Source organism: Rana temporaria, chromosome 3, assembly GCF_905171775.1.
Source record: "Rana temporaria chromosome 3, aRanTem1.1, whole genome shotgun sequence".
Lineage (NCBI taxonomy): Eukaryota > Metazoa > Chordata > Amphibia > Anura > Ranidae > Rana > Rana temporaria.
In genome coordinates this window covers 370,159,260-370,182,359 of record NC_053491.1, presented here as the reverse complement: position 1 = coordinate 370,182,359, position 23,100 = coordinate 370,159,260, and the positions used below count along the sequence as shown (strand labels likewise).

The window sequence follows — 23,100 nt, the reverse complement described above, 5'->3', positions numbered from 1 at the left end:
TCTCAGCGTTTGGTGGTCGTGGGAACAGATCAGCCCCCCCCCCCACATTGAAATGTACGCACAGACACTATTGGGGGTGATTACAGAGGGCGCAGTGTGAAATTACAAGTGAGTTGTTCTGCAACGTGATAGAGATCTATTAGTAGATTGCTATCATTTCTGACTGTTTACATGCACATAGCTACTGTCCCTAGGATAAAAAAAGACAAAAAATACAATCAAACACCTTGCCGCATCCTCAGAGCCCTTATAAAGAATGCTCCAATCTACTTCAAGAGGAAGAAAATTCCTTCCTGATCCCCAAAATCAGTTGGGTGTTCCCTAGATTAGGCTTTCCCAACTTTGGTTCTGTGGAACCCGAGGGTTCCTCCAGAAGTTGCTAGAGGTTCCTCCAGAGGTTGCTAGGGTTCCTCCAGAGGTTGCTAGGGGTTCCTTCAGAGGTTGCTAGGGGTTCCTTCAGAGGTTGCTAGGGTTCCTCCAGAGGTTGCTAGGGGTTCCTCCAGAGGTTGCTAGGGTTCCTCCAGAGGTTGCTAGGGGTTCCTCCAGAGGTTGCTAGGGTTCCTCCAGAGGTTGCTAGGGGTTCCTCCAGAGGTTGCTAGGGGTTCCTCCAGAGGTTGCTAGGGTTTCTCCAGAGGTTGCTAGGGGTTCCTCCAGAGGTTGCTAGGGTTTCTCCAGAGGTTGCTAGGGGTTCCTCCAGAGGTTGCTAGGGGTTCCTCCAGAGGTTGCTAGGGTTCCTCCAGAGGTTGCTAGGGGTTCCTTCAGAGGTTGCTAGGGGTTCCTTCAGAGGTTGCTAGGGTTCCTCCAGACGTTGCTAGGGGTTCCTCCAGAGGTTGCTAGGGTTCCTCCAGAGGTTGCTAGGGGTTCCTCCAGAGGTTGCTAGGGTTCCTCCAGAGGTTGCTAGGGGTTCGTCCAGAGGTTGCTAGGGGTTCCTCCAGAGGTTGCTAGGGTTCCTCCAGAGGTTGCTAGGGGTTCATCCAGAGGTTGCTAGGGGTTCCTCCAGAGGTTGCTAGGGTTTCTCCAGAGGTTGCTAGGGGTTCTTTGAGCAATAAGTGATTTCTGCCTTTCAGATGAGTAAACACTGACACTATTGATCTTCATTCTTACCACTGACCATCAAACTAATGTACTATGAGCTGTAAATATGTATTAACAGGGGTTCCCTGAAGCACACAAGTTATATCAATGGTTCCTCCACATTAAAAAGGTTGAGAAAGGCTGCCCTAGATTAACAGTTTACAATGTTATGCATCAATATTAATAGCCACCTATATTTTGTGTAATTGGAAACAGCACAGAACTTTTCCAACAAGGCAAAACTCCTCCCACAGCACCAAACCGCTCCCACAGTATTAGGGTTACCACCTTTTCTTCAAGTCAAACCCGAAACCCTTTAGAGGAGCACACAGGAGCCTGGGGTCAGCAGAAGAAGAGGAAGCTGTACAGTGGGGATATGCAATTAGCGGAACTTTGGCTGTTGCTGAACTACAAATCCCATGAGGCATAGCAAGACTCTAACAGCCACAAGCATGACACAGAGAGACAGAGGCATGATGGGACTTGTAGTTTTGCAACAGCTGGAGGTCCACTAATTGCATATCCCTGCTACAGGAAGGGCAGTGGAGGCAGTGTTTACTAGAACAGATCTCCTGCAGCAGCTGAAAGCCAGCAGGAGGGAGAGGAGGAGAAGCCCACATTCAGCTGCTGCAGAAGTAAAATACAGCCAATCGGTTCTTAAAATGTGTGACAGTGAGGCGGGACAGGCCCCCTGAAGCTATGCCCACAGTCCTGTCTGAATAATGTGTAGGGTTTCAGTCCAATACCACCAACATCCTCTTCCAGGGATAAATGAGGATGAAAAGCCAAAAAGTGGGGGTGAGTGGAGGGGAACCACTGATCCTCCTTCCCATCATCCCCTGAATGGTACTCCAATACTGCCCATCCCTCAACCACAGTCTGATTTGAATAAAGTGTGTGGGTTTCAGGGGTAATGAAACCCGGACACATGATCCAAAACTCAGACTGTCCTGGTGAATCCCAGACAGGTAGCAAACCTACACAGCATAGAACTTCTCCCACAACAAATAACTCCTTACACAGTGCAGAACTCTTACCATAACTCCTCCAATGGCACAGAACTCCTCCCACAACACATAACTAGTCCTATAGCACAGAGTCTGCCTCTTCTTTTCTCAGGAATCTGTTCTCTGGAATTTATAGGACATGTCAATGAAGCCTAAGTGCTCCATTATGGTGCGTTAATAGACACATTAGCGTGTATTGATTAAGGCTGTTTATTCGTTATGAATGGACTGCCAATCCACCACAGCAGATGGAAAAAGTGCATGATGACCCCTTTTAAACAAAGCAGGGCATGACAATGCATAGTGCATTCTGTGTTGCAATAGGGTGCCATTCACAGCGAATGGCACTGCATCGCACCACAGGTGCATTGCCATTGCAACAAGTGATTTATTTCCTTATAATACTTTTTTCTTTTAAGTGTTTTATGTATTTTTAATTCTGGACAAAATATTTATTGTAGTACATTTTACTAAACCTATTTTTTTTAAAAAAAAATTGTGTGTGTGCGTATTTTTTTTTTTTTTTTTTTTATGAGGTTTCCATTAGTTTGCTGTCGAGTGAATCTTTCTGGGCCTGTCCCTTGATACATAAAAGAGTTGGATAGAATCACTCAATATATGGAAAAAATAATGAAATGGGTGTGTGTGTGTGTGTGTGGGATTGCTTTAGTGATGTATCATTTTAATTTGTTGTGTTTCTCCAGTCTTCAGGTACCACCATCACTGTAGATATCGCTGTTATGGGCGAAGCTCATGGTCTCATCACGGACCTCTTAGCTGAACCTTCATTACCGCCACACGTGTGCACTTCCCTGAGGGCAGTCAGCAACCTCCTGAGCACCCAGCTCAACTTCCAGCCCATTCACAAGGCCAGGGTGAACCCCCTTGTCACCTTCAGTGAGAACTCTACATGTTCCGACTCAGAGGAGGGCTCTGAGAAGGGGGAGAAGATGACTATACCAAAGGTCAGAACTGATACCATGCATGCATTATATATATTTGCTAACAACGTTGTTCTGCAGGATAACCTAATTCAAATTACATTTTTGTTTAATGCAGCTTTAATGGTCAATATAATGTAAAAAAAAATCGCCTACCTGCAACTATGGCAATAGTAGACCAAATTTACCAGACTCCTTATCCCCCTACTCGTATAACTAAACCATGAAGTCATATTACAAACGTCCTTTCATATCCTAGTTGCAACATCATCCTGGGTAGTATCAATGGGATGACACTGGGAATTTATTGCAACACTGGGAACGATTATGTAATTGTTGTAGCCCTGCCATTCTCAACCAGGATTCCATGGAACCCTAGTGTTTCTCCAATGATTGATTGGGGTTCCTTGAGCTGTGGTTGATTGACTTCCCCTTTGATGGAGCCTGAATAGTTCCAGGACCAACAACACTTGTCCCAGGCAGAGGCAAGACACCAGTGATCTTTAGTGATGGCCTTCTTGCCACCTATGTAATGGGCATTCCCCCCCCAATGAAATGGTTTTAGCAGGGGTTCCCCAAGACCTAGGGTCAAAAGGTGGATAAAGACTATTCTAGCCATTTCTCTAAAGGTAACATTTGCTTCCTGGGGGTGATTCTCCATATGAAGCCATTGCTCATAACAACCACTAAGACCGTTTGTTTCATCTCATGGAGCATAAAGTCATGATTGGTTGCTGATGGGTAACAGCCACACATTAGCTTATTGTTTGATTAAAATTAACAAATTATATCTAAATATTTCATGTAAAATACTACTTTTGTTATCTCCCCCCCACATTGGTGTAGAGGTTACGGAGAAGTCTTCCAACGGGATTATTACGCAGAGTGTCTTCAACCTGGACCACAACCACCTCCGCCACCGGATTACCGACCCTGGAACCCGCGCCAGTGAGGCGAGACCGCAGTGGTAGTATTAAGCCCACTGACACAACATCCTTAAGGTAACTGAATTAAATTGCCGTATGCGTGGAATGAAAACTGATAATCCAGCAGAAGGACTATTTGGGATCTCCTTCATGTACCCTCCAGTGTTCATTCTGAGGGAAGGCTGGGTATAGACAATGGCCCGGATTCACATACATCGGCGCATATTTATGCGGGCGTAGCGTATCTAATATACGCTACGCCGACGCAGCGCACAGATGCAAGCACTGGATTCACAAAGCACTCGCTCCCACTCGCTCCTAAAGATACGCTGGGTTTCCTCGGCTTAAGCCAGCGTAGGTGGAAGTGGGCGTGAGCCATGCTAATGAGGCGTGACCCCATGCAAATGATGGATTGAGCGTCATAAAGATATGAATAACGTACGGCGCATGCGCCGCCTCGTGGACGCATCCCAGTGCGCAATGCGCAGAATCACTTTGGAAATACTCCCTAAGATACGACGGATCACTGCCTACGACGTGAACGATAGATACGACGGCTTGTGCTCCCTGGTCCATACCTTTGCATGAGTTGAGCCTCCTATATGGGGAATAACTTTACGCCTGATGTACGACTTACGCAAACCGCGTATATTATGCTCCGGGCGCAACTACGTTCGTGAATCGGCGTATCTCCCTCATTTGCATATGAACATCTAAAATATTTGAAAATCTATGGGAGCGGCAAATGCGCCCAGCGTAAATATGCGCCCACGATACGACGGCGTAGGAAAGTTACTTCGGTCGGATGAAGCCTATTTTCAGGCGTATCTCAGTTTATGGGCACGGCACATAGATACGACAGCGCATACTTACACTTATGTGGCGTACCTGGAGATACGTCGGCGTAAGTGCTTTGTGAATCCGGGCCATTGTGTAAAATTGGTGGGTGGAGGAGGGATCACATTTTATACTTGTGCTATGAGTAGGGAGCTTCATGGGAACAACACCTGAAGATGCAAATTGCTCCCTCTGTACAACCTTTGTATGATACCTCTGTAGTCCGATAAATATAATTAAGGATATTTTGGATGTTGTTGTTGTTATGTTGGTAATGATTCGATCATCTCTCAGCAGCGGCAGTTCTGACTCATGGAACAATAACCTTCTGGGAAACATCAGTAAGAGCCGCTCCTTCTCCACCCCATTCGTCCTGTCTAATGTCAATCACCTGAATTCCAAAAGAAGGCAAGGTAAGACCCTTAAATACTACTCATGGGTCTTTAAGTGCGATATTAACATGACACAGCGCAGACATCCATAGCAACCAGATGTCGGTTTACTAAGGGAAAGAATTTGATTTCTGATCTGAAGAGTAACATGTCTGCATACAGGAGGCTCAGGAAGCTGTATATGGGATGAGGGCATAGGAAGCCAGGCCATCCTACTCAAGGTAGTGGAGACAAGACTAGCTAACCTGAAAGGGTACTGAGCAGAGCAAACTGGTAAATGGATTAGAGGGAGGGTTATATATAACCTTCTTCTAGTCAGGGAGAGGGGATGAAATGTCCAGCCAGAGAGGTGTGTGGACACACTGGTGACCACCAGATTTTTAGACTGATAGCCAAGGCACGAGGACAAGGATAGTGGGAAGTCCATGAGAGTCCACTGTTCCTTGTCATACCCATCAAACATGTATAGGGAAATTGTTTAGTACATCATGTCTTATAAAATTAACTGAATCATATTGAAGTGAACAGATAGGCCCAGATTCTCAAAGGCGTTACGACGGCGCAACACCATTTGCGCCGTCGTAAGTCCTAATCTGGCCCCGGGTATCTATGCGACTGATTCTTAGAATCAGTTACGCATAGATACCCATTAGATCTGACAGGCTTAAGGCTCTTACGCTGTCAGATCTTAAATGCAATTTGTTTTCCCGCCGCTAGGTGTCGCCGACGTCGTTTTCCCCGTCGCTTATGTAAATTAGCAAATTACGACGATTCCCGAACGTACGCGCGCTCGACGCAGAGAATTTACGACGTTTCCGTAGCCTTTGCGACGCGTAAAGTTGCCCCTGGGGTCTATGAGGCGCAGCCAATGTTAAGTATGGCCGTCGTTCCCGCGTCGAAATTTAAAAAATCTACGTCGTTTGCGTAAGACGTCTGTGAATGGCGCATTTACGTTAACGTCTAAGCAAATGACGTTGGTGCGACGTCATTTAGCGCAATGCACGTCCTGTAATTTACCCGACGGAGCATGCGCAGTACGCTCGGCGCGGGAACGCGCCTAATTTAAATGGTGCCCGCCCCATTTGAATTGGGGGTACTTGCGCCGAGCGCTTTTACGATACACTGCCGCAAGTTTACAGGTAAGTGTTTTGAGAATCAGGCACTAACGCTGTAAAACTGCGGCGGTGTAACGTAAATCACATACGTTACGCTGCCCAGGAGCAACGTAATTATATGTGAATCTGGGTCATAGTGTATCATAAAGGGGGCAAGTCTGACTTAGGTTACCCAGTACCCTTCTGCCTCCCTTCTCCCCCCCCCTTCTTCCCCAGTGCCCTGAGCCAATCACACAGAATATATTTGTGTTTTTTCTATTTTCTATGTTATTGTTATACATACATTTATAATATTCAAATAACGATACCCAAACATTAGGGAAACACACCAATACATCGTCGTTACTGGTTCTGGAACCACTACCAATACATCGTCATTACTGGTTCTGGAACCACTTCCCGTCCATGGTACGTTTATAAACGTCCTTAGACAGGAAGGGTAATATCTCGGTCATCATTGCAGCAATGATCGACATATTCTTTTTTAGGGCCGGCGATTCTGCATAACGAAAAAGTAATCGGAGCGATTTATTTTATCACATCCCGTGTGATCACATTTCTTTGTTTATTAACAAATTTTATGTGATCACCATATCCTTGCTGACCTTGTGACCAGTGGTTTGATTGGTTATTAAACAAAAGGCATGCAACCATGATCATGTGACTTTTGTTTCTCAACATTAGCACGTCACACTGGGAACTTTTTGTAACGCCAATGCTGATTGGCAACATTAGCGGCCATTTCTGATGAGAAATCGGCAAATGTGAAATTGGCAAAATCACTCCGACGACTAAAAACGTTCCTGTTTTTTTTTTTTTTCTCTGAGATGGTAGGAAATTACACACGTGAGAACTGGCAATTCTGATGTCAGAAGTTTGCGTCGCTCTGCTGTTAACCCCTACCTGCCCAGAATGTCACAAGCAATCTGTTGTGTAGTTTGCCTATCTTGCTTTGTAACCGACCTATACAAGAACAATTTTTTTCAAGGATTTTTACTACGCGGCTTTTAATGTATATAACTGCATGGCAATCTGCGAATGACGTTATACAGGTTATTGTGAGCATTCATCCCGCTGCTCCCGGAGGTCATTATCAGTGTGCGCTATTCCTGAGTCAGCCAATAGTGTCATATTGATGGACGATGCAATAAGCGGAGGCGAGGACAACCTGGTGTGCTGATTGGCCCCAGCTAGAAATATTAAAATATTTTACAGATTAAAGCAATTTCAAATCTACACGTCCCGGACTTCAAACAATTGCAGTTTATTATTCTTTATATAATTTATGATTAATATGGCATTATCATCTGCTGGGGCACTGTAGGAAGTGTTACAAACAAAGCTGACTGAGGAAGCCCAATTATCGTATCTTAATTATAATTGTTAACTAGAGTACAATCCTCACACATTGTAATAGTAATACAGAACCTGTATGTGGGGGCATGAGGGCCTAATGTTTAATATAAAATGTAATAAGAACATATAAAAAGTATATTACAAAGTATTAATTGTACCATTCTCTTCTGTAAGCTTCATCAGGGAGCAAATAAAATTCATTAAAGCAGCAAGGGCAGATTTGCTGATGATACAGATCCATAAAAGTCTTTCCAAAGGATAAAAACATAGAATTGTAGAGCAAAATATATTCCACAATACCTGGATGCAGGGTAGAGTGAGTTCCCTGCATGCCCTATATTGCCCATCGTTTTCTGAAAAACTGTGCTGTTCTTGTTGCTGTAAAAGAATCAATTAAGATGTTATTGGCTCCCAAACATTTAACAAATGCGCAATGGAAAAAAAAAGCTGCGCTCTTAGGCTCCATGCACACTGGAATAAAAAACGTTGCTTCTACGGGAGTTTTGCGTTCTGCCTGTAGAAGCAGCTCAATGTTATTCTATGTGTCCATATACATTAGGACGTTTACAGGCATATTTTGAGATCAACGTTTAGAGGCAGGAAAAAAAAACCTTCTTATTCGCATTTCTGATTGGAGCTTGCTGGCAGAAAAAAATTAAAACTCTCCTAGACTCGTCTAAACATTGTACAAAAAATGCTCTATATGAGCGTTTTTTATTCCAAAGAGAACAGATTTTTTTAAGCCCAGTGTGCTCCATGTCGTCCGGTCAGGATTCTACAACCACTTTGCCGCCGTCAATCTGTCATTGGCGGGCGGCAAGTGGTTAATGGTAGGTATATTTTAACAGTGAGAGACAGAAAAACAACAAAAATATCCAGAAAAAACATTTCAAAAAAGCTATACGTTTAGTTGCATTTTAATGAATGAAATAAGTATTTGGTCCCCTATCAACCAGCAAGATTTTTGGCTCCCAGGTGTCTTCTATACAGATAACGAGCTGAGATTAGGAGCACTCTCTTAAAGGGAGTGCTCCTAATCTCAGCTTGTTGCCTGTATAAAAGACACCTGTCCACAGAAGCAATCAATCAATCAGATTACAATCTCTCCACCATAGGTGTGCGCAGGGGGTGTGCCAGGTGTGCCTGGGCACACCCTAATCACTAAATGCGGCGCCACTTCCCCCTGGCTGTCTGGGCTTCCCCTTGTGTTGTGCCCCCATCTGCAATGCTGCTGGCTTCCCGCCTCTCCTCTTCCTCGGCTCCTGGGGGGCAAGGGGCTAGTCAATATGTCATTGACCAGCACCTTCCTTTTCTAAATGAACACAGTGAACACACTCACTCACTGCATTCATAACTGAAGCATAGTAAACTGTTTACTAGGCTTCAATTTGTGAATGAACAGGAATCCGCTCAGCACCGTGCACTTCCCATTCATTCACTGTCCCGTGCAGCTGAATCTGCAGAGAAAGGCGTAGTGTGTTTGAGCTTTGGGGTGCACACCCTAATGTAATAGGCTGCGCACACCTATGCTCTCCACCATGGCCAAGACCAAAGAGCTGTCCAAGGATGTCAGGGACAAGATTGTCTACACAAGGCGGGAATGGACTACAAGACCATAGCCAAGCAGCTTGGTGAGAGGGTGATAATAGTTGGTGCGATTTTCCGCAAATGGAAGAAACACAAAATAACTGTCAATCTCCCTCGGTCTGAGGCTCCATGCAAGATCTCACCTTGTAGAGTTTCAATGATCATGAGAAAGGTGAGGAATCATCCTAGAACTACACGGGAGAATCTTGTCAATAATCTCAAGACAGCTGGGACCATAGTCACTAGGGATGAGCCGAACACCCCCCGATTCGGTTCGCACCAGAACATGCGAACAGGCAAAAAATTTGTGTGAAGACCATTAAAGTCTATGGGAGACGAACATGAAAAATAGAAAGTGTAAATTTTAAAGGCTTATATGCAAGTTATTGCCATAAAAAGTGTATGGGGACCCGACACATGATGTCAGAAGGGGTGGGGGTCACTCGGTTACATCACCGGGTGGCCCTGCCTATATAACAGCTGTCACCGCGAAAAGACAGCAGTCAAGGTGGAGCTTTTTATAAAAAAAAAAAAAAAAATATATATATATATATATATATATATATATATATATGTATATATATATATATATATATATATATATGTGTATATATATATATATATATATATATATATATATATATATATATATTTTAGGGTTCGTCTGCCCTGTGTTTGAAAAAATATGGACTAATAAAGGAATTGTCAAAAACTATCTTTTGTGGGTTTTACTTTTTGACACTTTTTTTTGGTGAATACTTAACACGCAGTAACATGAGATTAGTAAAAGCAGCCCCAAGGGTGGCGCCAGTGGAATCGAACTTCCCCTTTATAGTGCTGTCGTACGTGTTGTACGCAGGGCCGTCTTTAATATGGTTTGGGCCCAGGGCAAACATTTTTTTTGGGCCCCCCTCCAGCTTATTTTGGGCCTGGCTGGTTCACATGTATGTTTTGGCGGTCCTCATTTGTGCAGGTACAGCAGCCCATTGATTTGAATGGGCTGCCATGCCTTTGTTTCCTGCAGAAAAAGGTGCATTCAGCATTTTAAAAATACAGTTGCCTTGAAATCCATTCTGCTTTTGCACCATGCTACTTACCTGCAGTTCTTGCACACACAAACGCACTGTGTTTTTAAAAGCGTGACCTAAACATCTAAAAATGCAGCAAGTTTGACAGTGCGGGAACTGCAGATAAGTCACAGCAGACAGCAGAATGGACAGACAGTGCTGTATTTCAGTGCTTGATGGGCATAGGCGTGCCGTGTGCGCAGCCTATTACATGAGGCATGCGCTTTTCTTTGCAGGAAACGCAGGCATGGCGGCCCATTCAAATGAATGGGCTGCTGTGCCTGCGCAAATGTGGGCCGCCAAAACACATACATGTGAACCAGCCAGGCCCAAAATAAGCCCATCAAGCAGTTAAATACAGACAGTAATGTCATCTGCTCTGAGGCTTTACTCAGCCTGGACTGCAGGTCTGGTCTGTTATTTAAAAAGTTCCTCTATTTTACACATGGCATGGCATGGGGTCCCATGGTGCTAAAGCAGAATGGACAGACGGTGCTGTGACCCCATGCCATGCCATGTGTAAAATAGAGGAACTTTTTAAAACACTGACCAGACCTGCAGTGAATCATCAAATATTATAAAGACTTTGGGCACACTCTACAGAAAACTTCAATTTACAATATAGATTAGCAAACAGTGACATACCTTGAGGAGCAGGACATGAAGAAGCCAGCCTCAGGAAGAGCAAACTGGGGATGTTATAAAATCACATTCTAATTCACTTTTATATGCAAGCAGCACCCAGTGGCAGGAAGGGAGAAGTGCGCATCTAAAGGGAAGCCAGGGGTGCTGTACATTTTAAAACACTGGGAAGGGAAGCAGTACTGTCACTGGCTGCGTGCCGCTGATGATTTTCAGCCTGATTTGTGGGCAGCACAGGGGCTTAACGGGAGACAGGGCCGCCATCAGGAATTATGAGGCCACTTACACAGCTTCAGGCATGGGCCCCCTGGAGCAGAGAACCGGGATGGGGGGTGCTGCCGCCTAAAATTAATAAAGCAGGGGGGGGGCTGCCGCAAATTTAGAAGCGGGGGGCCATTTACAAAAAAAGAAATAAAGAAAGAAATAAAGAAAAATATATATAAAAAGGGGTGTAGCCATCCGGGGCCCTGGGGACCTCTGGGCCCTTTAATAAAAAGAAAAAAGAAATAAAAAATATATATAAAAAATATATTTTAAAAAGGGGGTTGCCATCTGGGGCCCTGGGGACCTCTGGGCCCTTTAATATTTTTTTTTTAATAAAAATAAATTACAAAAAAAAGGGGGTTGCCATCCGGGACCTCTGGGCCCTTTAATAAAAAATATATATAAAGAAACATTTATAAAAAAAAAGGGGGGGGTTGCCATCCAGGGCCCTGAGGACCTCTGGGCCCTTAAATAAAAAATAAATAAAAAAATATATAAACAAAAATAAAAAAATAAACATTTATAAAAAAAATAAAGGGTGTTTGCCACATGGGGCCCTGGGGAACTCTGAGCCCTTTAATAAAAAAAAGAATTATATATATATATATATATATATATATATATATATATATATATATATATATATATATATATATATATATAAATATAAAAAGAAAAAAAAGAAATAAAATATATAAAAAAAATGTTTTTTATAAAAAATAAGGGGGGTTGCCATCCGGGGCCCTGGGGACCCCTGGGTCCTATAATAATAATAATAATAATAATAATAATAAACATTTATATATATATATATAAATATATATATATAAATAAAAATATTTTTTTTTATAAAAAAGGGGGGTTGTCATCCGGGGCCCTGGGGAACTATGGGCCCCTGGGGACCCCCAGACCTCTAAAAAAAAATTGGCCCTTTAATAAAAAATAAAATAAAAATATATTAAAAAATTGTCCGTTTAATAAAAATATATAATTTTTTTTTTTTTAATTTAAAAATAAATAAAAAAAGGGGGGGTTGCCATCTGGGGCCCTGGGGTCCTCCGGGCCCCTGGGGGCCTCCGGACCCCTAAAAAAAAAAATATATATATATTTTTTTTTTTTTTTCAAAGGGGGTTGCTTTGGGCCCCCAACAGTGACAGGGCCCAGGGCACCTGCCCCATTTGCCCTGCGGTAAAGACGGCCCTGGTTGTACGTCACCGCGTTTGAGAACGACGAGATTTTGTCTTGACAGTGTGTACGCAAAGAAAGCTTGACAAGATTCTCGACAAGCCTAACAAGGAAAACAATGTTTCTTTTACGACGAGTTTCTCGGTCGTGTGTACTAGGCCTTTGTGTTTACAGTGACTGTTTTCTGTCATTGTACAACAGCAGAAAATGCCTCCTTGTGTCTCCTTGCCTCCACTGTGCTGAAATCCTGAATTTATGACAGAAATATTTTATCTCCTGTTATTAAATATGTTTTGGTTTTAATAGAACCAATTGCGTAACTTTGTGTTTTCATTGTGAAATGGCAGATTGGGTGATGTGGGAACAAGTGGGGGTAGTAGGTGTCTGCTCTTCATACTGACATGATACATACTAGCTTAATGATGAGACAGTCCTAAAAGAGAACCTGTTAATGTGAATCCTGAAATGGAAGCAGCAAGTGTCTGGCCAGTTTCAGGGAAGGGAAGCTTGTTCTAGTCAATGGTGGCTTCCATGTGAAGCTTCACACACAGGTCTCTGCATCCAGTTAGATGCTTTGGGCCAGATTCACAGCAGAGATACGACGGAGTATCTCAGATACTCCGTCGTATCTCTCAGAGTATCTATGCGGATGATTCATAGAATCAGTTACGCATAGATAGCCCTAAGATCCGACAGGTGTAATTGTTTTACACTGTCGGATCTTAGGAAGCAGTACCGCGGCCGCCGCTGGGTGGAGTTTGCGTCGTGTTCCAGCGTCGGGTATGCAAATTAGCAGTTACGGCGATCCACGACGGTTTTTCGCGTTCGGTACGTCGTCGCTAGTCTAGTTTCCCGTCGCAATTTTAGTCGTCGTTTTACCTGCCCTAACTTTACACAGCACACGTATGTGCTGTATAAAGTATGGCCGTCGTTCCTGCGTCGAAATGTAAAAAAAATTTCTTCTTGCGTAAGACGTCCGGGAATAAGAAAGTACGCTACGCACGTCGCCGTTCGAAAAAATGACATCACTTCGCGCAAAGCACGGTGGGAATTTCAAAACAGAGCATGCGCAGTAGGTCCGGCGCGGGATCGCGCCTAATTTAAATGGCACACGCCCCTTTGAATTACGCCGGCTTACGCCGGAGGCCGCCGGCGTAAGTTTTCACGCAAGTGCTTGGTGAATCAGGCACTTGCAATGAAAACTTGCGGTGGTGTAACGTATCTATGATACGTTACGCCGCCGCGATTCTATGCGAATCTGGCCCTATATGCTTTATTTTATATATTTTTTATGCCATTTACATCTACATAAGAGCTGAAGGCTGTTTGATATCTGAGCTCTTATCTGAAATCAATAATGATGAGACCGGCTATGTGTTGGCGAGTTGCAGCTACAAGTTCTATTACTTTATATAGCAGCATCTTCAGTAAAAGAAGGTATGTCACTTTTTTTTTAAAACAGCCTTGGCTGATCCTCTTGTGGAGTGGAGGGATTTAAATCACTCCAAAACAGTCCTTCTCAGTAAGTGGAGTAGGATCAGTTCAGCTATCTATCTTTTTACCAAGGGCTGTGTGACACCCAAGCCCTTATCTGAAATAGAAAAAAAAAAAAAGCCAGAGCCTTTCTAACAAATACTTCAAAGGGAGGGAGCCATTATTTTGTTTCTGGCCATACAACAGTAAAGTTTTGTAAGAACTTTTTCGTTTTAAGAACATTTATTTCATTTTCTAATCATTATTGAGGTCAAATAGATGTTGATTTTTGAGAAAATTTGAAGGAGAAGGATGGAAATTGTTCCCAAACCAATGATTTTCTAACACTGAAAAAAAATTTTTTTTTCTTTCAAATTATTTTATTTTCAGAAATAAAATAAAAATTACAATAAATCACAATACATATCAATATGGACATAACCTAGTAAATGTCAGCAGGAGCTAAAAAAGACTTACAGAGAGAGGGAGATAGAAAATCTCCCCCTTCAGATTTGAGAAGGAGAGAAAAAAAAATACAATTAAAAATGAAAGATCATACATTGTAATAAAATATGTGAGTATTAAAAGTTAAACAATTTAAAAAAATAATTATATATTGATGTAAGAAAGAGAAAGGACTCCTTTATATAAGCTAACTCAATAGAAATAAGGATACTTATAATCTCCTTGTGCCCCTATCGGTTTCAAACTGCGCCAGGAGCGAAATCCTTTCGACATACTGAATTACACTCTAAACCAAAGCCTATGTTGCTAGATAAATCCCCTTACAAAACATCACTAGGCTCCCCTAAAGAAGGGGAGAAAAATAAAAAGAAAGCAGGAAAAAGTCGGAGAAAAAAAAAAAAAGGGGACAAAGAAGAGAGGGAGGAAAGGGGATATGACAAGCTATATACCTAATTTACAGTGTTTGCGGAAATCGAAGAGGCATCCTGAGTAAGAGAAATACCTATATATCTGGCCCAAGGTTCCCATTTTTTTTTTTATGTATCTTTGACATCTTGTCCTCTAACAAACAGTCCCAGCACATCTGAAGCCTCATACACACGGGCGTTTTTCTCGGCAAGAAAAATGCTGATAGAGTTTTTTGCCGAGAAAACCGATCGTGTGTATGTTTTCTCGCCGAGAAAACTGCCGGGAATCTCGACGAGAAAAATAGAGAACCTGCTCTCTATTTTCTCGTCTGGATTCTCGTCGGCCTGTTTCCCGACAAAAAAACTGTGTGTGTGTATGCGGCTACAAGCTTACCTGTCCTCCTGTAAGCCCGCGCATGCTCGATGAGACTTCAACGCATGCGCGGTAGCTTACAAGGGTAGTGTAGGGTGAAGCAAGATGGCGGCGGCGGCATCGAATGTGACGAGCGCATGCTCGTCGTGTGGATGGCGTCACCGCGTTCTTGCCATTCAAAAGAACGGCAGTTCTTTTGAATGTGCCGTGTGTACACTTGGCTTTGCAAGAAAAGCTTGCCAGGAATCTCGTTGGGAAAAACTACGTTTTTTTCCAGACGAGATTCCCGGCCGTGTGTGCGAGGCTTGATTTCTGATCGTGGCCCAGACTTTACTCTGCCTTTCAGCTCTTTGATGGAAGTTAAATTCCCTGTAATTCTCCCCCTATTTCTCTATATGTAAAGATTAATTCTAAATAGAAAGACTTGAACCATTTTCTTTGGCGAAAGATGATTTTTGTCCTTAATAACAAATATTGTGAATTTTCCTCTTCCTCAGGTATCCCACCCTCAATCTCTCCGCTCACTTCTCCGTGTCACTCACCCATTCATGGCACGCCAGCACCCAGCCCCACGTTAAAGACATTACCAGTGCAGTTCACAGATTCCGAGGGCAGCCGGCTGGGTCTGAACCCACACAAAGCCTTAACGTGTTCCAGGAGTGCGCCGGAGATTCCAGAGCCCGTCCCTGAAGTCACCACCACTGTATGTAGCAGGTAATCACATGTATGCATCAATCTGCGTGTCAGCTCTGTGTGCAGAGCCAAATTTCAACCACAAGTGGGATGTCATCAGACCATACAATTTATTGCACTCAGGTCCAATGGAAAAGCTTGATGTTAGCAATAGCTTCTAAATCTCATTGATGGCACAGGACGCCGCCAGCTACTTCCTAGAACTTTTCACTGGTACTTTTTGATATAGAACTGTTGGCATAGAAAATAAGAAAAATCCCACATATCCCCTGCTTTATTGTGCCGCTGTTCCAATTATTCGTAATGGCACCCCAAAGGATCTTGCTAACAGACTTGTGTTGCACTACAATGGGTTGTGGTGCGCTGTATTCAAAAAAAGGTGCGCTTTTAGAAAACCCTGCAAAAATGTGCCACCCAACAGAAGTAAGGCTTCATGTATTCTGGCCTACATATACCACGGCTGCGGAAAAATGCAAAATTTGTAAAATGTTTCTATCCTGAACGTGATTCTTCCACGCATACACCCATCTGTGGTAAACAGCTGCACATCAATGTGAACCCAGCCTAACAGAGTGCCCCTTAATGGGTTCCCCAAAACATACAGGCAGCAGTTGCACCTTTTTAGTGTTTTGTCAGCAATCAGACATTCACACAGCAAACAGCTCTCACAGCAAAGAGAGACCTGATGCATGGTCAATGCTGTATCCTGGCCTTGGCCAACAAGGCCCAGGCCTAGGGCAGCACCTTGCAGGGGGGCAGCATGAAAATAGTCCCCGCCGGCTTGCGCTACACTGTTAGGTAAATTAGTCTAGCGCCCCCATAAAGCGGTTGCACTGCTTCCAATATACGGGTGGCCGACATTCTCTTCTAATTTTGACTGTCCTATCATCCTGGATCACAAAACTTCCTCACTGTGCTAAATGTTTCTGCTGTACCATCGGCATGGTTATATCTTCTTAGTCCGCTCCATAAAATTATCAGAAATTTATGCTTAAAGTAGAACTATAGGCAACCTTTTTTTTCATTTTGGATAGAGTAAGGAAGGGTTATAGCCCCTGTCAGGCCCTCAGAGCTAGTGTCCCCACTCAATAATTTCAGGGCGGGTCTTAAACAACAAGGGGTGTGGCCTTGACAGGAATTGGTAAGTCATATTTAAATTAGGGGGTGCATGAGTTTAGTTGGGCCTAGGGCAGCACAAAACCTAAATACACTACTGTGCATGGTACAGACTAATAATGAAGTCTGGCAACCAGGTAAGATGAGGACCTAGGAATGGAGGCTTTGTCCCACCAAAAGTTCTACAAAGGGCCAGGACACGGATCAGAACATATTAGGATTCTAAGAGATCAAAGGGTTTGTTTTTCTCGCTATTAGCCATAAAGCCAAAATAGATGTGTTTCATTTCACTAGTCCTCACAATACTGTACAGATGGAATATTAAAACATTGAACTGACGACTTAGTACTGACTGTGAATCCAGATATTTTATGTTTTATATTTGTGCTTGTTTCTGTTACAGCCCCAGAATGGGGTACAGCAGGTGTGCTGACTCGGGATCTCAGCACCGGGGATGGTGGGAACCCCTCATAATGGGCACAGCCAGGCTGCAGACCCAAGATCTCAGCACAGGGATGGTGGGATTGGGAACCCCTCATATTGGGCACAGCTAGGCAGCAGACCTGAGATCTCAGCACAGGGGAGGGTGAGAACCCCTCATAATGGGCACATTTAGTTTGCAGACCTGGGATCTCAGTGGATGTTTGGTAGGAACCACTCATAATGGGCACAGTCAGGCTGCAGACCTGGGATCTCAGTGCAGGGTTGGTGGGAACCCCACATAATGGGCACAACCAGGCTGCAGACCTGGGATCTCAGTGCAGGGTTGGTGGGAACCCCACATAATGGGCACAGCCAGGCTGCAGACCTGAGATCTCAGCACAGGGGATGGTGGGAACCCCTCATAATGGGCACAGCCAGGTTGCAGACCTGAGATCTCAGCACAGGGTATGGTGGGAACCCCTCATAATGGGCACAGCCAGGCTGCAGACCTGAGATTTCAGCACAGGGAATGGTGGGAACCCCTCATAATGTTCACAGCCCGGCTGCAGACCTGAGATCTCAACACAGGGATAGTGTCAACCTCTCATAATGGGCACATTCAGTTTGCAGACCTGGGATCTCAGTGCATGTTGGTGGGAACCTCTCATAATGGGCACAGCCAGTCTGCAGCTCCAGAATCTCAGTGCAGGATTGGTGGAAACCCCTCAAAATGGGTACAGCAGGTGTGTAGAGTCGGGAACTCAATGTAGGGACCATCAACAGTTTCCCTAAAAGGTCGAAGTGACTGCTTGGGGAGGTTATTTCTCCAACATCTATGAATCACTGACACCATTTCTGGGTGGCATAAACCTTTCATAAAATGGTGGCTGTGACTACATCCAGCGCGAGTGCTGCCTCACCCGACATGGACCTTTTATGTGCCTGAATTGTACTAACGCATGTGAGTGGATTTTTATATCTTATATCCAAATAATAATAAATCTTTTTACAGTCTGCCTTTAGATTCACCCTTGTACCTTCTCTCTTTCATAAAATGAACCTGATTATATAACTGTGTGTATACTATGATAAATGATTATAAGTAACAAATTTTCATTTCCATATCGTTGCAGTTGTGGGCGGCCGTACAGCCAGGTGAATCCAGCCGAGAGGACAGGAGACACAAATGACATAACACACTCTCAGAGCCGAGCAGGTACAATACATGCAATGTCTTTTATAGGGCTCTAACTGCCATACTGTGCACATGCTGTGTCATAGAATCTGGCATGGGTAGGGGTTACCACCAGATCTGCAGATCGCTAAGGCCCGGGGTCACCTGACCTAATAGTGCAGTGACCGTACATAGAAGCAGAGGGAAATTTTCCTTTATTCCTGAATGCCAACGGGAGACATTATTATTCAGCTACATTCCCTCCACCGACAGAGCCAACAGTCTGGATTCATCAAGCTGCAACATCACTTCAGGCATACCTCCCAACATTTTGAGATGGGAATGAGGGACACCTACTAGCAAACGTATGTAGGCATAGGACACGCCCCCTGCCACACCCCTTAAAGGGAAAATAACCAAAAAAAAGGTTACCGTTATTAAATCCACAAGTTCTTATTTTTTACCACGACTATTCCTTTATATTGGCTTTTAAAATAGAAACATTTTCCAATTTAGAAATCAGATGAAAGGTTTAGCTCTGGGAAACACTTTTTGAAAGATAAAAAGTGCAGTTTATATACAACTACCATATTTCCCTGAAAATAAGACGGGTCTTATATTAATTTTGGTCACAAAAAACACACTAGGGCTTATTTTCAGGGTAGGGCTTATTTATTTACCGAATACGCATAAAGTGCGCAAAAGGTCTCAAGTCTGTCTGGCTGGTTGTTGCTTTAAAAAAATAATTATGTGTCCTCTGTCTTCCCCTCAAGAACCCCCCACCCCCCTCATTGTCAAGTCAGGAGTCCATTTTTTTTTACATCATTATGAAATGATTGTAATGTTTTACTGCTAGGGAGTTCAGTGCCGTTTGATATAAAATCACCTTTTTAACAACTTTTATGGCGTATGCACCCTCCTCTTCTTCTCTGAGATCTGAGGAAAGAGAGGAGCAGAGATTGTGGCAATGTCAGCCCGCTCCGTGCACTAAAGAGGGAGGGGGGCGCCGGCGTCAGCGGGAGGAGAGAAGGAAAAAGAAGAGCCAAGATCGCCGCTGACCTCAGTGCACTGAGGACAGAGGGGCCGCCGACATCAGGTGGGAGGAGGGGAGGAAAGAAAACAGCCGAGAACCAGGCTGACGTCAGCCCGCTCCATGCGCAGAAGAGGAAGCAGACATCAGCCGGGAGGAGAGAAGAGGACCTACGGCGGGTCAGCGGTGGGTGTAAACATGTTTTTTTTAAACACAGCAGCAAACGGAGACACTGGCCAATATTTACAAAGGGGTTTTAATGAGATTTACTAGGGCTTATTTTCGGGGTAGGCCTTTTATTGCAGCCCACCCTGATAATCCAGATAGGTCTTATTTTCGGGGTAGGGCTTACTTTCGGGGAAACACAGTATATAGATGTGAGTGACAAATGACGAGGAAAGAGGGACAGAGGGGCATTGCTCCAAATCAGGGACAGTCCCTCGAAATCAGGGACAGTTGGGAGCTATGACTTCAGGAGTGGAAAGTTGGGGTGACCTGTATGGCTAAATCTCTCTCAAAATCCTATGACTGGTTAATATGTTTTATATTTTATATTTAGCTGTTTGCCTGGAGTTCAGCTTTCAGTTTTTTTTTTCCTGTAAAGCGACTTTCTCCACATTTGCTGCTATTTAGATAAAGTATCGTTTTTACCTTGAGTAGTTCAGTGTCCACATTAACCACTTAAGGACCGCTGCACGACTATTTAGGTCAGCAGAATGGCACGGCTGGGCATATGGACGTACAGGTACGTCCTCTTTAAGAAGCCCAGCCGTGGGTCACCAGCACGAGAGTGTGTAAACAAACCTCTCCCCGTGCTTCCTTGTGTGGCTGTCACTGATCGTCTGTTCCCTGTGTTAGGAAACGACGATCAGTGACGTCACACGCACAGCCACGCCCCCCCCCCCCCACATTAAGAACACTCCCTTAGGGCACACTTAACCCCTACAGCACCCCCTCCTGGTTAACCCCTTCACTGCCAGTGTCATTGTTACAGTAATCAGTGCATTTTTCATTTAGAGCGACGCAGTGTCGAATCGCAAAAAGGGGCCTGGTCCTTTACCTGCATAATGCATAATGGTCCGAGGCTTAAGTGGTTAAAGTGGTTTTAAACCAAAAACTAAAATTGTAATATATTGCAGCTTACCAATCCTTAAGCCTCGTACACACGATCGGATATCTGATGGATATTTTCGTCGGATATCCGATGAAGCTAACTTTCATCAGTCTTGCCTACACACCATCAGTCAAAAATCAGACCGTGCCAAAACGCAGTGACGTAAAACACTACGACGTGCTGAGAAAAAAAAGTTCAATGCTTCCGAGCATGTGTCGACTTGATTCTGAGCATGCGTGGATTTTTGACCGATGGACTTCCACACAGACGATGGAAAACAAACCGATGGGGCCCACACACGATCGCTTTGTCTGATGAAAACAGTCCATCGGTCTGTTTTCATCGGACAAACCGATCGTTTGTACAGGGCTTTAGATGTGATTACTGCATTCGTTTTCCTTCTATAAGCTTTTTTTCCTTCTGTTTCCACCTGGTTATCTGCCCTGTATAAGACCCATTTCACACTGGGGCCATGGCCGCGTTCGCGGTAAAGCGCCACTCGTTTTAGCGGCGCTTACCCGCTGTTTAAAAAGGGGTTAAAAAGTCCTGTGTTGTGGCGCTTCCGAAGCGCTGCCCATTCATTCCAATAGGCAGGGCGTTTTGGGAGCCAAAGATGCTGCTTGCAGGAATTTCGGAGCGCCACGCAGGCGCGCCACCCCAGTGTGAAAAGATCTTAGAGTGTATTAGATAGCAACAGTTACCTTTGGACAGCAGCATTGTTAGTCTGCGGGAGAACAGTTTTACACTAGCAGATTTAGATACACTAACAAATTGAAGCCAATACTTTTTAAGCAGTTACATCAACAGTTTTTTTTCCTGTTTGAATACAGGTTTTACATTTATAAATACAAGCTGATCATTGTAAGCAGCCTTGCCATTGTTAAATGGTTTGTCTCAACCCTTTAACCATGGGCGTCCAGTCCATAGGGTAAGGGGGGGCAATTGCGCCCTGGAATGGTAAGAGAAGACACATGACTTGCCCCCTGTGTTGCAATGGCCGCTGCGGTCGCCTCCGCAACAGCCGTGGACTTTTATTTCTAAGTCTGCTGCTGGCCTGGGGGCTGGGGCTGCTCTCAGTCTGTTCCGATTTATTCCCCGCGATACATACAGACACATCGGTCCCTCCCTCCTCACCCCTGGCCCGAGCATCGGATTGGCTCTGCCGCTCGGGCCTCTGCTTAACATCTCGGCTGTTCTGTTCTGTTCCGTGATTGGCTGCCTCAGCCAGCCTGCCTGCCTGTGTAAATGTATGTTGCACTTGCTATGCCTATGCTGATCCGACCGGCGCAGCGCCGCATCCTCCCAGAATAGGTTGCCAGTGCCTGCCCTGGGCCTATGATCGATCGCTGAAGAACCACAGGTAACAGCAGCAGTGCCATATACACTGTTACACACACACACACATATATGTTTCCAGCAATAGCTCAGCTCAGCTGTCCAACTACAAGCAGCAAATTTCTATATATAATATTCTCCTCCTAACTGGCACAGTGGTGTGGCACAGGCTATAATGCATTGTATTATTGAACATGTTTAAATATGTTGGTCTGAAATAACTCAGTCCTCCATGGTAGTGGTCCAAACCTGGAGAGAAGGGTACTGTTGGGAAAAGTAAGGAATTGGTGCATATTACACTATTTACAGTACAGTCTCAATTTTTCACGTTAATGATGATACTTTTGTTGCAGATGACCCAGCTCACACCACGTCAGACTACGACAGCACACATGAAACCAACAACAGTGACAGCAGCGACATTGTACAGAATGATGACGAGGCAGAGGGAGATGGGACGCAGTCCAGGAAAAGTTCTGTTTGCCGAACGTTTCGATCGGACAACATCGACCTCCACACACTAATAACAGCAGCCGAGGTCAGTGATTCCCAGAATCCTTTGCAGCATCCCCAGTTTTCAGACTGGTCCCAGAACCCTCAGCGGTGTTCCCGGTGTGCCAGACTGACTCGCCAAATCCCCTGCTGTGTCCCTGGTGTGCCAGACTGACTCTCAGTATCACCTGCAGTGTCCCCTGTGTGCCAGACTGACTCAACAAATCCCCTGCTGTGTGCCAAACAGACACTTAGTATCACCTGCAGCGTCCCCTGTGTGCCAAACTGACTCCCAGAATACCCCGCATGGTCCCTGGTGTGCCAAACTGACTCATATAATCCCCTGCTGTGTCCCTTGTGTGCCAGACTGACTCAACAAATCCCCTACTGTGTGCGAAACAGACTCTTAGTATCACCTGCAGTGTCCCCTGTGTGCCAGACTGACCAATAGAATCCCCTGGTGTATCAGTGGTGTGCCATACTGACTCTCAGAATCCCCTGCATTGTCCTCTGTGTGCCAGACTGACTCATGGAATCCCCTGCTGTGCCACTGGTGTGCCAAACTGACTCCCAGAATCCCCTGCATGGTCCCCAGTGTGCCATACTGACTCT

General features: G+C 44.5%; 1 protein-coding gene across 4 annotated transcripts in view; it reads left to right on the top strand.

Moving 5' to 3' along the window:
• The window catches only part of PDE3A (phosphodiesterase 3A), a 333,685-nt gene that overhangs the window by 270,880 nt on the left and 39,705 nt on the right, over positions 1–23,100 (top strand). For 3 of the 4 annotated variants that reach the window (XM_040345457.1, XM_040345459.1, XM_040345460.1), the window contains 6 exons: positions 2,786–3,046; positions 3,869–4,023; positions 5,080–5,198; positions 15,609–15,825; positions 18,477–18,559; positions 22,350–22,534. In XM_040345457.1, coding sequence (XP_040201391.1) covers positions 2,786–3,046; positions 3,869–4,023; positions 5,080–5,198; positions 15,609–15,825; positions 18,477–18,559; positions 22,350–22,534 — 1,020 coding nt within the window. The remainder of the gene's footprint in view (positions 1–2,785; positions 3,047–3,868; positions 4,024–5,079; positions 5,199–15,608; positions 15,826–18,476; positions 18,560–22,349; positions 22,535–23,100) is intronic. The other variant, XM_040345458.1, reaches the window with a different exon arrangement.